Source organism: Aquarana catesbeiana, linkage group LG08, assembly GCF_042186555.1.
Source record: "Aquarana catesbeiana isolate 2022-GZ linkage group LG08, ASM4218655v1, whole genome shotgun sequence".
Classification (NCBI taxonomy): domain Eukaryota; kingdom Metazoa; phylum Chordata; class Amphibia; order Anura; family Ranidae; genus Aquarana; species Aquarana catesbeiana.
In genome coordinates, this window is record NC_133331.1 from 3447142 (window position 1) to 3463817 (window position 16676).

The window sequence follows — 16676 nt, forward strand, 5'->3', positions numbered from 1 at the left end:
TCTTGTTTCTGGTGAACCTCCATGTAAAGGGACACTCTGATGGGAACATCTGCTAAAGGGGGGACTCTGATGGAAACATCTGATGTAAGGGGGGACTCTGATGGGGACATCTGATGTAAGGGGGGCTCTGATGGGGACATCTGTTGTAAGGGGGGACTCTGATGAGGACATCTGATGTAAGGGGGGCTCTGATGGGGACATCTGTTGTAAGGGGGGACTCTGATGAGGACATCTGATGTAAGGGGGGCTCTGATGGGGACATCTGTTGTAAGGGGGGACTCTGATGAGGACATCTGATGTAAGGGGGGACTCTAATGGGGACATCTGATGTAGGGGGGAACTCTGATGAGGACATCTGATGTAGGGGGGACTCTGATGGGGACATCTGATGTAAGGGGGGACTCTGATGAGGACACCTGATGTAAGGGGGGACTCTGATGGGGACATCTGATGTAGGGGGGGACTCTGATGAGGACACCTGATATAAGGGGGCTCGTTTGATGGGGACACCTGATGTAAAAGGTACACTCTGATGGGGACACCTGATGTAAGGGGGTACTGTTGATGGGGACAGCTGATATAAGGAGGCTCTCTTGATGAGTAGCCATGATGTAATGGGGGACTCTGATAGTATCATCTGATATAAGGGGAAACTTTGATGGGGACACCTCATTTAAGGGGGCACTCTTGATGGGGACACATTAAAGTAAGGGGACACTCTGATGGGGACACTTGATGTAAGGGGACACTCTGATGGGGACACTTGATGTAAGGGGACACTCTGATGGGGACGCCTGATGAAAGGTGGGTACTCTGATGGGGACACCTGAAGTAAGGGGACACTCTGATGGGGGCACCTCATTTAAGGAGCCACTCTTGATAAGGGCACCTCATGTAAGGAGGCTTTCTTGATGAGTAGCCATAATGTAAAGAAGGGACTCTGATAGGGACATCTGATGTAAGGGGAAACTTTGATGGGGACAACTGATGTAAGGGGACATTCTTGATGGGGACACATTAAAGTAAGGGGGTACTCTGATGGGGACACATTATGTAATGGGACACACTTGATGAGGACATCTGATATAAGGGGGCTCTCTTGACGAGTAGTCATGAAATAAAGGGGGACTCTGATAGGGACATCTGATATAAGGGGGACACAGGTTCTGATAGTGTTTCCCGGGTCATGACACTATGGAATAACCTGTCAGTGAGTCGCACGCCTGGTTGACATTTTGCCCCCTAACTTTTTTCCTGCCCCCCCCCCCAGATCATATAGACTAGATCCGGCCCTGAAACCACCTACTAAATTTTCCTACTAATATTTTATTTATTTATTTTTTTACTTACAATGCTGCTTTTTTACATGGTGGGGGCTTTGCATTTTGCATTAAAAAAAAAAAATCATATTTTGCGTTTTTCCACCTAATAACCACAAATGAGCCCTAATCCCCCCTTATTTTTGGATCTCCTGTGGACAGAAGACCAGCAGATACCTCCTGAGTGAAGAAGACATTGCTGATTTAAGCTTTTAGTTTCCTTTTCGGTCATTTTTATCATTTTATCATTTAATAAAGTGTAAAGTAGAAGTTCCATCTCACCTGCATGGATGGCGTCCTGCTGGTGCAGGTGTAGGTGCGAGTGAATGTGCGAGTGCTGATGATGGTGAGGGGTCACGTTCAGCATCTGAAGCCTGGTCAGGGGGTCTCCGCTCAGAGCCGCCACTCTTTCGGCGTGCTGCCGTTCCGCAGCAAGGCGCTCGGCGTAGGACAGTTCCCCTCGGGCCGCTCCTGCAGCCCCGGCCCCTCCCGGCCCGGCCCCGGGCCCCGCGCCGGCGGCCCCCAGCGCCAGCCTTTCCCTTTCGAGGGCATGTTGGTGCGCGTGCTGCCCGTGGTGGTAGGGGAAGGCCGGGTGCAGTCCCATCTGAGGAGGTACTCCGGCGGCTGAGGGTGGCGGTTGAGGAGGCGGGGGGTGATGCGGCGGCGGTGGCGGTGGAAGCGGCAGGGTCGCTGGGTGAAGCTGGTCCAGCTCTCCGGGTTTGACTTCATATCCGGGCTTCAGCCTCTCTCGCAGCTCCCGTTCTGCGCGGCTCGGGTCGCTGGCAAAGACGGCGGGGAGGTTGTAGGCAAGCAGCGGGTCTCCGAGGGGTAAGTAAAAAGGGTGGTGTTGGGGGTGACCGGGCTGGGGGGCTCGTCCAGCTGGCGACAGTACATGGGGGCGAGCGTATTCGCTCAGTGTGCGGAGAGCCGGGGTGTCGGGACCCAGGTAAGGGGGCACGGCTGCCACGGCTCCCGGTGGCTCAAAGTGAGGGGGGCGTGAGGGAGCGGAGGACGGGGAGGGCAAAGCTAAGGAAGGGTGATGGGGAGGCTGCTGCGGGCATAGCTGGGGGCAGTCGTGAGGACGAGAGTCCAGTTTCTGAAAAAGACAAAAAAAAAAAACTTTTATCAATTTTTTTTTTATTTCTGCATGAAGACCTGAATGAAAGAATGGTCCCCAACTGACCCGCAAGTGACCCCCAGCTGACCCCCAAATGACCCGCAAATGACCCCCAGCTGACCCCCAACTGACCCGCAAATGACCCCCAACTGACCCGCAAATGACCCCCAGCTGACCCCCAAATGACCCCCAACTGACCCGCTAATGACCCCCAACTGTCCCCCAAATGACCCCCAACTGACCCCCAAATGACTCCCAACTGACCCGCAAATAACCCCCAACTGACCCGCTAATGACCCCCAACTGTCCCCCAAATGACCCCCAACTGACCCCAACTGACCCCCAAATAACCCCCAACTGATCCGCTAATGACCCCCAACTGTCCCCCAAATGACCCCCAAATGACCCCCAACTGACCCGCAAATGACCCCCAACTGACCTGCAAATGACCCCCAAATTAACCCCAAAAACTTCCAAAAAATTGGAACCGAGCAATTAAAAAAAGAAGGCAAAAAAGTGAACTTTCCATCCACAAATTATATTTATTCTGACGCCAGATTCAGCAGGACTTACATTGGGCACCACAGACTCTTCAGCTCGGTTCACACTTTAGACATGTGCCATTCGTTTCGCTCCGAATTAGTTTTGTAACGAATTTCGACAAATTCGTTAACTGGGAAATATCCAAATTAACAGAAACCAGTTTAAATTTCTCTTTCGAAATTTCATAAATTTGTCAATTCATAAATTCGAAAACTCAAAAGTTCGTAAATTCGAAAATTCGCGATTCGAAAATCCGAAAACCCGAAAATTCCAAAATCTGGAAGAATAACTAACTAATGATAACTATTAAATTATAGGTATTGGAATTTCCTTTCAAATTTGGCTGTTGGTGAACGTAAGGAATGTGAATTTATCCGAAATAACAAATGCCGTATCTAAACAAATGGAACGTAACAAAAATAATAATATCTAAACTAATGGAACGTAACGAATTAATAATATTAAATAACAATAATATTAATAAAACCTTTTTATTATTATTATTAATAATAATAATAATAATAATAATTAGTTGCGTTCCATATCATTAGGTTTTTTTTTTGTTTTATTTTTTCGTTTTTCAGGTCATTCGTTATGATCGCAATAAATTCTAAAATTTGTAAATTCGTAAATTCGAAAGTCTGAAAATAACAAAGAAAAATTCGAAAGAATATCTAACTAACTAATAAATGATAGGTATTGGAATTTCCTTTCAAATTTGGCTGTTAGTGAGGGAATACGAATTCATCCGAAGTTACGAATTATCCAAAATAATGAATGCCGTATCTAAATGAATGGAACAAATTAATAATAATAAATAACAATAATATTAATAAAAACTTTTTATTATTATTATTATTATTATTATTAATTCGTTCTTAGTTCCGATCCATTTCATTCGTTTTTTTTTTTTGTTTGTTTGTTTTTCGGGTCATTCATTATGATCACAATTCGAAAATTCGAAAGTCCGAAAATAAGAAAGAAAATCCGAAAATTTGGAAAGAATATCTAACTAACTAATAATAACTAACTATTAAATTATAGTTATTGGAATTTCCTTTCAAATTTGGCTGTTGGTGAATGTAAGGAATACGAATTTATCCAAAGTTACAAGTTATCCGAAAAAACGAATGCCGCATCTAAACAAATTGGAATGGAACAAATGAATAATAATAAATAACAATAATAATGCTAAAAATATATATATTATTATTATTTATTATTAATTAGTTCTGTTAAATTTGTTTAGAAGCGGCATTCATTATTTCGGATAATTGGTAACTTTAATAATAATAAAAAAAGTTTTTATTTTTATTATTATTATTATTTAATATTAATTCATTCCGTTTCATTTGTTTAGATGCGGCATTCGTTATTTTGGGATAATTCGGAACTTCGGATAAATTTGTATTCCTTACGTTCACTCACAGCCAGCCTAAAAGGAGATTCCAATACCTACAATGTAATAGTTATTATTAGTTAGTTATTTAGTCTTTAGAATTTTCGGATTTTCTTTCTTATTTTCGGATATTCCGATTTTCAAAAATTCTCAAATTTCCGAATTTTTGAATTTCCAATAAAAAACCAAATGAAACGAAAACGAATGAATTTTTCGGCAGTGCACATGTCTATTTACTAATTAGGTGACTTCTGAAGGCAATTGGTTCCTCTAGATTTTAGTTAGGGGTATCAGAGTAAAGGGGGCTGAATACAAATGCCCCCCCCCCCACACTTTTCACATATTTATTTGTATCATTTATCATTTTCCTTCCTCTTCACAATTATGTGACACTTTGTGTTGGTCTATCACATAAAATCCCAATAAAATACATTTATATTTTTGGTTGTAACATGACAAAGTGTGGGGAATTTCAGGGGGTATGAATACTTTTTCCAGGCACTGTAAAGCCTCCCTTACAATGTTCCTCTCCATCTCCCGCTCCCGCTCCCTCTCCCGCTCTCTCTCTCGCTCTTCCCGCGCTCTCTGTTCGCTCTCCCTGCGCGCTCGCTCAATCTGCTCCGTCCTCTTCTTGGAAAGTTTGGAGCCTTCCAGTGGCACGAAGTAGAGATCCGTCCGGCAGCAGGAATTATATCCGCGGTCCAGGTGTTTGTTGAACCTGCAGACAAAAAAAAAGCAGCAATGAGATAATTGCTATGTGATAATCGCTATTTGATAGTCGCTATGAGACAGTCGCTATGTGATAGCTTGTATAACAGTGTAAATTTGCTGTCCCCTCAAAATAACTCAACACACAGCCATTAATGTCTAAACCGCTGGCAACAAAAGTCAGTACACCCCTAAGTGAAAATGTCCAAATTGGGCCCAAAGTGTCAATATTTTGTGTGGCCACCATTATTTTCCAGCACTGCCTTAACCCTCTTGGACATGGAGGTCACCAGAGCTTCACAGGTTGTCACTGGAGTCCTCTTCCCCTCCTCCATGATGACATCACGGAGCTGGTGGATGTTAGAGACCTTGCGCTCCTCCACCTTCCCTTTGAGGATGTCCCACAGATGATCAATAGGGTTTAGGTCTGGAGACATGATTGGCCAGTCCATCACCTTTACCCTCAGCTTCTTTAGCAAGGCAGTGGTGGTCTTGGAGGTGTGTTTGGGGTGGTTATCATGTTGGAATACTGCCCTGCGGCCCAGTCTCTGAAGGGAGGGGATCATGCTCTGCTTCAGTATGTCACAGTACATGTTGGCATTCATGGTTCCCTCAATGATCTGTAGCCCCCCAGTGCCGGCAGCACTCATGCAGCCCCAGACCATGACACTCCCACCACCATGCTTGACTGTAGACAAGACACACTTGTCTTTGTCCTCCTCACCTGGTTGCCCCCACACACGCTTGTCACCATCTGAACCAAATACGTTTATCTTGGTCTCATCAGACCACAGGACATGGTTCCAGTAATCCATGTCCTTAGTCTGCTTGTCTTCAGCAAACTGTTTGTGGTCTTTCTTGTGCATCATCTTTAGAAGAGGCTTCCTTCTGGGATGACAGCCATGCAGACCAATTTGATGCAGTGTGTGGCGTATGGTCTGAACACTGACAGGCTGACCCCCCACCCCTACAACCTCTGCAGCAATGCTGGCAGCACTCATACGTCTATTTCCCAAAGACAACCTCTGGATATGACGCTGATCACGTGACCTCAACTTCTTTGGTGGACCATGGTGAGGCCTGTTCTGAGGGGAACCTGTCCTGTTATACCGCTGTATGGTCTTGGCCACCGTGCTGCAGATCAGTTTCAGGGTCTTGGCAATCTTCTTATAGCCTAGGCCATCTTTATGTAGAGCAACAATTCTTTTTTTCAGAACTTAGAGAGTTCTTTGCCATGAGGTGCCATGTTGTACTTCCAGTGACCAGTATGAGAGAGTGAGAGCGATAACACCAAATTTAACACACCTGCTCCCCATTCACACCTGAGACCTTGTAACACTAACGAGTCACATGACACCGGGGAGGGAAAATGGCTAATTGGGCCCAATTTGGAGATTTTCACCTAGGGGTGTACTGACTTTTGTTGCCAGCGGTTTAGACATTAATGGCTGTGTGTTGAGTTATTTTGAGGGGACAGCAAATTTACACTGTTATACAAGCTGTACACTCACTACTTTACATTGTAGACAAGTGTCATTTCTTCAGTGTTGTCACATGAAAAGATAGAAGAAAAGATTTACACAAATGTCACTGAGGGGTGTACTTACTTTTGTCAGATACTGTATATTCTATCTATCTATCTATCTATCTATCTATCTATCTATCTATCTATCTATCTATCTATCTATCTATCTCTCTCTCTCTCTCTCTCTCTCTCTATCTATCTATCTATCTATCTATCTATCTATCTATCTATCTATCTATCTATCTATCTATCTATCTATCTATCACAACGAGTGAACAGAATTACAAATCTTTTGCAGGCAAAACAGTTGACATGTAATGTACAGTATGCAGCGCCGGGACACGATCATCCAGTACCCAGGGCAAAGATGTCAAATTGTGCCCCACCCCCCCTTCCTTCATTAGGTGCGAGCTTATGAGGAGGAAAGGAGAGAGAGCACAGCCTGTACCTCCTCCCGGTTCTCTCCTCCTCTCCTTGCAGCGTCCAGTGCTGAGCTGACAGACGTAGTGATGCCGCTGTCACTACTAGTAGAAGGAACTTGCGCCCCCCTCCATCTCTACAATACACACTGCACCCAGGGCAGCCGCCCCTTCTGTCCACCCCTTGTCCCGACCCTGACAGTATGCATCCCAATTAGCTATTAATTGGGCAACATTTGCAGAAAATATTTAATCCCCAACAAGAAGACCACAAACGTACCTCCTGCTGCTCTGACTTACCTGGCAGACTGGCTGGCATGGCTTGGCGTGTCCACCAGTTTGGGTGGAGGGGAAGGGCTGTTGGCAGGAGGAACTGGGCTATCGCCTTCTGCTTCACATTCCTCGGGTGGCTCCTGTTTTATCTGCACGGGAGCTGGTGCTGGCGGGGGTGGAGCAGGAGGTGGAGCTGGAGGAGGAGCAGCGACAGGAGCGGGAGGGGAAGAGTCTTTAAAGCTCTGGGCGGGAGCTGGAGGAGGAGTGGAGACTGGAAAAGACCCAGGTTTATATGGGGGTGGGGGTGGGGGTGGAGGTGCACTTTTATAGGGTGGAGCCGGATGAGGGGGAGCCCCTTTGTAGCCTTGGTATGGGTAGTTACCATACCCTTGAGCATTAGGAGGGTAATGGCAGGCAGAAGCAGATGAGTGAGGCTGATAAAGATTATGAGTGGGCTGAGGATTTGGGGGCTCCACTTGAGGGGCGTAGCCTACGTTTCCACCCGCAGAGGATGACTGGGATGAAAGATGTGAGGTACTGGTGGGCGCTGGTGATTGGCCTCCACTAGGCCCTGTCCCGGGGGTTGACAGCTGAGTGCTGCTCTGATGGTGGGAACTGGGGGACAGAAGAACATGAGGTGTGTGATGGCTGGGTTGAGGCACGCCCCCTGGTGGCTGGTTATTTTGCGGTGTTGGGGAGCGCCCCCTGTTTGGTAGAATGTGAGGATGATGGGAGTTATTCATATTGTGGTTAGGAGGTTGACCTTGTCCACCAGTTGCCCCTCCATGAGGGTGCAAAACACTACTCTGGGATGCTGGAGTCTGAATAGCCCCTGCTGTGGGCATTGGGTGTGGAGGGTGGTTATTATGGGGGGATGGAGCACGAGTACTTCCATGATGAGAGTTACTGAATCCCCCACTGACATTTTGCCCCCCACCCACTTGTCCATTTTGGGGTGGAGGCTGAGGGTAGCGGGGAGCTCCTTCAATCCGTCCATAACTGAGCCCGCCTTGTCCCCAAGAAGGATGGGGACCGGGCTGCGGTTGTCCATACTTTCCCTGTGCAGGGTACTGATGGGGGTATCCAGATGGATATTGTCCTGGGTAAGGGGGATATCGAAGTGTACAAGAAGACGAAGGAACAGGCTGGCCTGGTTTCTCTGCCGGTTGGGATGGAAGTCCTGGAGAGGCATTGAGAGGCCGTAGGGCAGGGGGTGGAGGAAGGTTGTGAGATACATGGGGGTAAGAGGCTGTGGTAGAAGTGCTGGTAGGTAGAGTAGAAGGAGCTGTTGGAGAAGCCAATGGTCTTGGAGAACCAAGTCCCGCTATAGGTGTGGTGGGTGGAGGTTTGGCTTGGGAGGCTGGTGCAGGCCCAGCTTTGACCATCCCACCAGTGCTGGGATACAGCTGTGGAAGTTGAGGAGCCTGGTACGGTCTTGAAGTCTGAAGTTCCGTCTGTGGAGGTGCTTGAGAAGCCTGGGAGGGGGGTGGAAGAACAGGGGGATTAGGAACCGGTGAAGCAGGAGGTTGGGGTGACCCGGGACCCCTATACAGGGAAGGAAACGATTTTGGTGAAGGAATGGAAGAAGCATCGCTCTCGCTATCACTATGGAGGCTTGGAGATGTGCTGCGGTTGTCCTGGTCAATGTCCCTTGGGTCACTTCCACCATCTTCATTACAGCTCTGTCCATCCAAACTTTCCTCATCTGGGGGCGGACGGGGAACCTCTGGAGACTGCAGAGAGAAAAAAAAAAAGGTTCATTAAGCATCATTAGGTAGATAAAAGACTGAAGTCAAGTCATCACCTCATATCTTAAAATGGATTTATTTCATCCAACTCTCCTTGAAACATCAGATTGTTTATACAGAATATTTGGTTTGAGCAGCGGTGGGCCAATGTGAAATCTAATATAGGGAAGGGTTAGAACCCCTGTCAGGTTTTATTACCGTCTCCTAACTGAAGAGATTCACCCTTTCTATTTGTCTGAAGGACCGTTGTCACTGGAACCAAAAGTGAGGAAAAAATTACATTTTGAGTTGTCACGGTAACAGAAAACGCAGAGGGAATCTTCCAACAGGAACAATTGTTATAGTGACAACCAAAAAGATTTTCCCTTCCTTTGGTAAAATCTCCAGCTCAGTGTGCACTGGCATGAACAGCAAGCTGTAGATATTAGAAGAAATATAGGAATATTTCACTGGTAGTCATTAGAAGAAGGGTCCCATTACACTGGTAGTCATTAGAAGAAGGGCCCCATTACACTGGTAGTTATTAGAAGAAGGGCCCCATTACAATGGTAGTCATTAGAAGAAGGGCTCCATTACAATGGTAGTCATTAGAAGAAGGGCTCCATTACACTGGTAGTCATTAGAAGAAGGGCCCCATTACATTGGTAGTCATTAGAAGAAGGGCCCCATTACATTGGTAGTCATTAGAAGAAGGGCTCCATTACACTGGTAGTCATTAGAAGAAGGGCCCCATTACATTGGTAGTCATTAGAAGAAGAGCCCCATTACACTGGTAGTCATTAGAAGAAGGGCCCCATTACACTGGTAGTCATTAGAAGAAGGGCCCCATTACATTGGTAGTCATTAGAAGAAGGGCTCCATTACACTGGTAGTCATTAGAAGAAGGGCCCCATTACATTGGTAGTCATTAGAAGAAGGGCTCCATTACACTGGTAGTCATTAGAAGAAGGGCCCCATTACATTGGTAGTCATTAGAAGAAGGGCTCCATTACACTGGTGGTCATTAGAAGAAGGGCCCCATTACAATGGTAGTCATTAGAAGAAGGGCTCCATTACAATGGGGGTCATTAGAAGAAGGTTACCATTACACTGGTAGTCATTGGAAGAAGAGCCCCATTACACTGGTAGTCATTGGAAGAAGAACCCCATTACACTGGTAGTCATTGGAAGAAGGGTACCATTACACTGGTAGTCATTAGAAGAAGGGCTCCATTACAATGGGGGTCATTGGAAGAAGGGTACCATTACACTGGTAGTCATTGGAAGAAGGGTGCCATTACACTGGTAGTCATTGGAAGAAGGGCCCCATTACACTGGTAGTCATTGGAAGAAGGGTACCATTACACTGGTAGTCTTTGGAAGAATGGCTCCATTACAATAGGGGTCATTAGAAGAAGGGTACAATTACACTGGTAGTCATTGGAAGAAGGGTACCATTACAATGGGGGTCATTAGAAGAAGGATACAATTACACTGGTAGTCATTGGAAGAAGGGTACCATTACAATGGGGGTCATTAGAAGAAGGGCTCCATTACACTGGTAGTCCTTGGAAGAAGGGTACCATTACACTGGTAGTCATTGGAAGAAGGGTACCATTACACTGGTAGTCATTGGAAGAAGGGTACCATTACACTGGTAGTCATTGGAAGAAGAGCCCCATTACACTGGTAGTCATTGGAAGAAGGGTACCGTTAGATCCCATAGCAACCATATACAAAAGCCTCAGGAACTGTCTGCATCACCCATAGCAGCCAGATCCAAAAGCTGCAGGAACTGTCTGTGTTGCCCATAGCAACCAGGATGAGGGTTGGGGAAGCTGAAATGCGGGTGAGAAGACTGGTCAGACCCTATTAGTACAGGAACGGGCCTAGGTGTCCTAACCACAGGTGAGAATGCTGATGACGTTGGCGTCTCTCACCTCCATCTTGGCTTTCTTCTGGGTTTTCCCCGTTTCCCCTTCACTCTCGGAGGAATCTTTTACCCTTTCCCGTTTACTGCTCTTCGGGACAGAGTCGTCCATGCGGCCCTTCTGTATGGAGGGAAAAAAGAGAAGATTACAAGTGGAGGATTAAAAATTGAATTTCCAGAGCCCCACCCTTCCATCTCTCCATATCTGACCAGGAAACGCAAAGAACAATACTGATATCAAAATGCCGTAACCCATGGCAACCAGATCTCAGTTCATGGATGTAACGCTTAGTACAAGACAGAATCTCGTTGGCTTTATTACTCATCACCGTGGGCCTCATTTACGCGGGCTGTTAGAGTCAGTCTGAGAATTATGGCGGCAATAAACAGCGGATTCCGGTAGCTGGATATGTCCGTGGATAATCCAACATGGAGAGTTTACCTGCAGGTAAGGAGGCAGGATCGCCCCCTGGAGGTGACCACTGTCCCTAAACACAGGTATTCTCTACATGTCAGATTACACGCCACATGTACTATTTACATGGCCACAGCTAAATCCACAGACCAGCGCTAATCACCCACTGAAGGAACCCAAAAGCTTTAGGAACTGTCTGCATTTCCCATAGCAACCAGATCCAAAGGGTTCAGGAACTGTCTGCGTCACCCATAGCAACCAGATCCCAAAGCTTCAGGAACTGTCTGCGTCATCCATAGCAACCAGATCCAAAAGCTTCAGAAACTGTCTTCGTCATCCTTAGCAACTAGATCCGCAAGCTACAGGAACTGTCTGTGTCACCCATAGCAACCAGATCCAAGCACTTTAGGAACTGTCTGTGGTACCCATAGAAACCAGATCGGCTTCAGGAAATGTCTGCGTTGCCCGCAGCAACCAGATCCAAATGCTACAGGAACTGTCTGTGTTGCTATTAGCAACCAGATCTAAAAGCTTCAGGAACTGTCTGTGTCTCCCATAGTAACCAGATGCATAAGCTACAGAACTGTCTGCCCTGTCCACAGCAACCAGATCTAAAGCTTCGAGAACAGTCAGTGTTTCCCATAGCAACCAGATCCAAAAGTTTCAGGAACTGTCTGCACCATCTATAGCTACCGGATCCTTGCTGTCACTGCTGGATGTGCTGATGCCACCCGGGGACGCCCTCCCCCACCGTGCTCATTGTTCCGCTTGTGGGCCCCTCACTCTCCTTTTCCTGTAGGAACTGTCCACATCGCCATAGCAACCAGATCCAAAAGCTTCAATAATTGTCTGCACTGCCCATAACAACCAAATCCCAACACTTCAGGAACTGTCTGAATTGTCCATAACAACTAGATTTAAAGCTTCAAGAACTGTCTGTGTTTCCCAGAGCAACCGAATCCAAATGCTTCAGGAACTGTCTGTGTCGCCCATAGCAACCAGATGCAAAAAGATTCAGGAACTGTCTGTGTCTCCCATAGCAACCAGATCCAAAAGATTCTGGAACTGTTTGCATCGCCCATAGCAACCGGATCGAAACACTTCAGGAACTGTCTGCAGTACCCATAGCAACCAGATCTAACAGCTTCAGGAAATGTCCGTGTTGCCCACAGCAACCAGATCCACACCTTATAGGAACTGTCTGTGTTGCAATTAGCAACCAGATCCAAAAGCTTCAGCAACTGTCCGTGTCTTTCATAAAAACCAGATGCATAAGCCACAGAACTTTCTGCGTTGCCCATAACTGTCTGCATCACCCATAGCATCCAGATCCAAAGGCTTCAGGAACTGTCCGTGTTGTCCATAGCAACCAGATTTAAAGCTACAGAAACAGTCTGTGTTTTCCATAGCAACCAGATCCAAAAGCTTCAGGAACTGAATGCATCATCCATAGCAACCGGATCCTTGCTGTCACTGCTGATGGCATCTGGAGACGCCCTCCTCCACACATTTTGTTCTGCCCAACGCTCTCATTTACCTTTTTGGAACTGTCTGCATTGCCATAGCAACCAGATCCCAAAGCGTTAGGACTTGTCTGTCTCCCATAGCACCCAGATCCAATAGCTTCAGGAACTGTCTGTGTCTCCTGTAGCAACCAGATCCAAATGCTTCAGGAACTATCTGCATTGCACATAGCAACCAAATCCAAAGGCTACAGGAACTGTCTGTGTTGCCCACAGCAAACCAGATCCCCCCTCTTCTAATAATGCAGGTTCCTGGGTGAAATGAAGGATCTGGTTGCTAGGGGTGACAGGCAGACCATTGAATGAGGCCCTTTATTCGTCTTTCTCACCTTGGCAGGTGGCCGGCCCTTCTCACATTTGCTGTCACTGCTGGATGTGCTGATGGCACCCGGGGACGCCCTCCCCCGCGCTCTCCGTTCCTCCCGTGGGCCCACGCTCTCCTTTTTCCTTCCGCTCCTCATCGACATCTTCACACCCCGAGCGAGAGAGAGAAGACGGGAAGAAATGGCCGTTAGCTGGACGGCGGCGTTTATACTTTGTTTACATCACAATTACATTTCTCAGACAATTCCAGCCTCCCGGTGACCGTGAAAGTCAACCCTTCAGGCTTCGTTTACACCGGCCCCCTGCACCGGATTTATTTATACCAAGGACTCTGAAATGACCTGGTGTCCCACAATGCAATAGGCTTCTCTGGGACTGACATTGTGACCAATAAAGTAGCACGGAGGGAACGCTAAAGTTTGGTCTAGATGTCATTTCTTCAAAGAGTTCATCTACACTATATTCCCAAAAGTATTGGGACGCCTGCCTTTACATGCACATGAACTTTAATGGCATCCCAGTCTTAGTCCGTAGAGTTCAATATTGGGTTGGCCCACCCTTTGCAGCTTCAACTCTTCTGGGAAGGCTGTCCACAAGGTTTAGGAGTGTGTCTATGGGAATGTTTGACCATTCTTCCAGAAGCGTGATTTTTAAAGTCAGGCACTGATGTTGGACCAGAAGGTCTGGCTCGCAGTCTCAGGACTTTGTGCAGACCAGTCAAGTTCCTCTACCCCAAACTCACTCATCCATGTCTTCATAGACTTTAGTCAAGTTCCTCCACCCCAAACTCACTCATCCATGTCTTCATAGACTTTAGTCAAGTTCCTCCACCCCAAACTCCCTCATTCATGTCTTCATGGACCTAATCAAGTTCCTCCATCCCAAACTCCCTCACCCATGTCTTCATGGATCTAAATCAAGTTTCTCCACCCCAAACTCCCTCATCCATGTCTTCATGGACCTTAGTCAAGTTCCTCCACCTCAAACTCCCTCATCCATGTCTTCATGGACCTAATCAAGTTCCTCCACCCCAAACTCCCTCATCCATGTCTTCATGGACCTAAATTAAGTTCCTCCACCCCAAAACTCCCTCATCCATGTCTTCATGGACCTTAGTCAAGTTCCTCCACCCCAAACTCCCTCATCCATGTCTTCATGGACCTTAGTCAAGTTCCTCCACCTCAAACTCCCTCATCCATGTCTTCATGGACCTTAGTTAAGTTCCTCCACCTCAAACTCCCTCATCCATGTCTTCATGGACCTAATCAAGTTCCTCCACCCCAAACTCCCTCATCCATGTCTTCATGGACCTAAATCAAGTTCCTGCACCCCAAAACTCCCTCATTCATGTCTTCATGGACCTTAGTCAAGTTCCTCCACCTCAAACTCCCTCATCCATGTGTTCATGGACCTTAGTTAAGTTCCTCCACCCCAAACACCCTCATCCATGTCTTCATGGACCTAAATCAAATTCCACCACCCCAAACTCCCTCATCCATGTCTTCATGGACCTAATCAAGTTCCTCCACCCCAAACTCCCTCATCCATGTCTTCATGGACCTTAGTCAAGTTCCTCCACCTCAAACTCCTTCATCCATGTCTTTGTGGATCTTAGTCAAGTTCCTCCACCCCAAACTCCCTCATCCATGTCTTTGTGGACCTTAGTCAAGTTCCTCCACCTCAAACTCTCTCATCCATGTCTTCATGGACCTTAGTCAAGTTCCTCCACCCCAAACTTCCCCGCCAATGTCTTTATGGACCTTGCTTTGTGCACTGGTGCGCAGTCATATTGGAACAGGAAGAGGCCACCCCCAAACTCTTCCCACAAAGTTGGGAGCATGAAATTGTCCAAAATGTCTTGGTATGCTGACACCTTAAGAGTTCCCTTCACTGGAAATAAGGGGCCAAGCCCAACCCCTGAAAAACAACCCCACACCATAATCCCCCCTCCACCAAATGGTTTGGACCAGTGCAGAAAGCAAGGTCCATACAGACATGGATGAGCGAGTTTGGGGTGCAGGAACTTGACTGGCCTGCACCTCAACACCCTCATCCATGTCTTCATGGACCTTAGTTAAGTTCCTCCACCCCAAACACCCTCATCCATGTCTTCATGGACTAAATCAAGTTCCACCACCCCAACTCCCTCATCCATGTCTTCATGGACCTAATCAAGTTCCTCCACCCCAAACGCCCTCATCCATGTCTTCATGGACCTAAATCAAGTTCCCCCACCCCAAACTCCCTCATCCATGTCATGGCCTTTAGTCAAGTTCCTCTACCTCAAACTCCCTCATCCATGTCTTCATGGACCTTGGTCAAGTTCCTCCACCCCAAACTCCCTCATCCATGTCTTTATGGACCTTGCTTTGTGCTCTGGTGCGCAGTCATATTGGAACAGGAAGGGGCCGTCCCCAAACTCTTCCCACAAAGTTGGGAGCATGAAATTGTCCAAAATGTTCTGGTATGCTGAAGCCTTAAGGGTTTCTTTCGCTGGAACTAAAGGGCCAAGCCCAACCCTTGAAAAACAACCCCCAGTGCTCAAAGCAAGGTCCATACAGACATGGATGAGCGAGTTTGGAGTGGAGGAACTTGACTGGCCTGCACCTCAACCCAATAGAACACCTTTGGGATGAATTAGAGCAGAGACTCAACATCAGTGCCTGACCTCACAAATGCTCTTCTGGAGGAATGGTCAAACATTCCCATGGACACCCTCCTAAACCTTGTGGGCGGCCTTCCCAGAAGAGTTGAAGCTGTTATAGCTGCAAAGGGTGGGCCAACTCAATATTGAACCCTACGGACGAAGACTGGGATGCCATTAAAGATCATGTGTGTGTAAAGGCGGGTGTCCCAATACTTTTGGGAATATGGTGTATTCTGTTATTGGGCGCATAGTGTGCAGCACATTAATGGTGCATTTATGATCGATGACAGGTGCACTTTAGCATTCTCTGCATGCCTGACTGAAGCGCGTCATCAGAAGAGACAAGCTTTATATTTATACATCAAATGCAGATAACTGGACAATCCGGGATATAGAGAAGATCAGAAGAAGATCATGGAAGGTATGAAGGGAGAACGGGGGAGGGGTGCTCACCGAGTCTTTGTTCTGTCGGGTTTTCATATTGTAGGGTGGAGGGGCCCCATTTCTTCAACGGGATCAGATAACGTAAACTGCCCCACAGACCCGCGCCCCACACCGGCCAGGCTGATGGACGGAAGGAGTATGGGGGAGGGGACCAATATCCGGTCAGGTAAGGCCTACCTGAGAAGAGAAAGAAAACTGATTTTATTTTCAGGACAATTATGAAGTTAGAATCTGTAGAAAAGAATAAAAAATACATATGAGGGAGCTGCCATAGGATTCGTATTTCTGTCCATCCAGTCCTGAGATTTACACGGCTCTGCCCCACAGCACCTTACTATTCCTTATTGTAGATAAAGTATCTAA

The 16676-nt window shown here is 46.9% G+C and overlaps 1 protein-coding gene across 4 annotated transcripts in view; it reads right to left on the bottom strand.

The window, feature by feature from the left end:
• The window catches only part of ATN1 (atrophin 1), a 74516-nt gene that overhangs the window by 25711 nt on the left and 32129 nt on the right, over window positions 1–16676 (bottom strand). For 3 of the 4 annotated variants that reach the window (XM_073595432.1, XM_073595431.1, XM_073595429.1), the window contains exons 2-7: window positions 16323–16490; window positions 13228–13365; window positions 10971–11081; window positions 7331–9036; window positions 4898–5096; window positions 1602–2415 (exon numbers count right to left, since the gene is read on the bottom strand). In XM_073595432.1, coding sequence (XP_073451533.1) covers window positions 1602–2415; window positions 4898–5096; window positions 7331–9036; window positions 10971–11081; window positions 13228–13365; window positions 16323–16349 — 2995 coding nt within the window. In that variant the 5' untranslated portion in view covers window positions 16350–16490. The remainder of the gene's footprint in view (window positions 1–1601; window positions 2416–4897; window positions 5097–7330; window positions 9037–10970; window positions 11082–13227; window positions 13366–16322; window positions 16491–16676) is intronic. The other variant, XM_073595430.1, reaches the window with a different exon arrangement.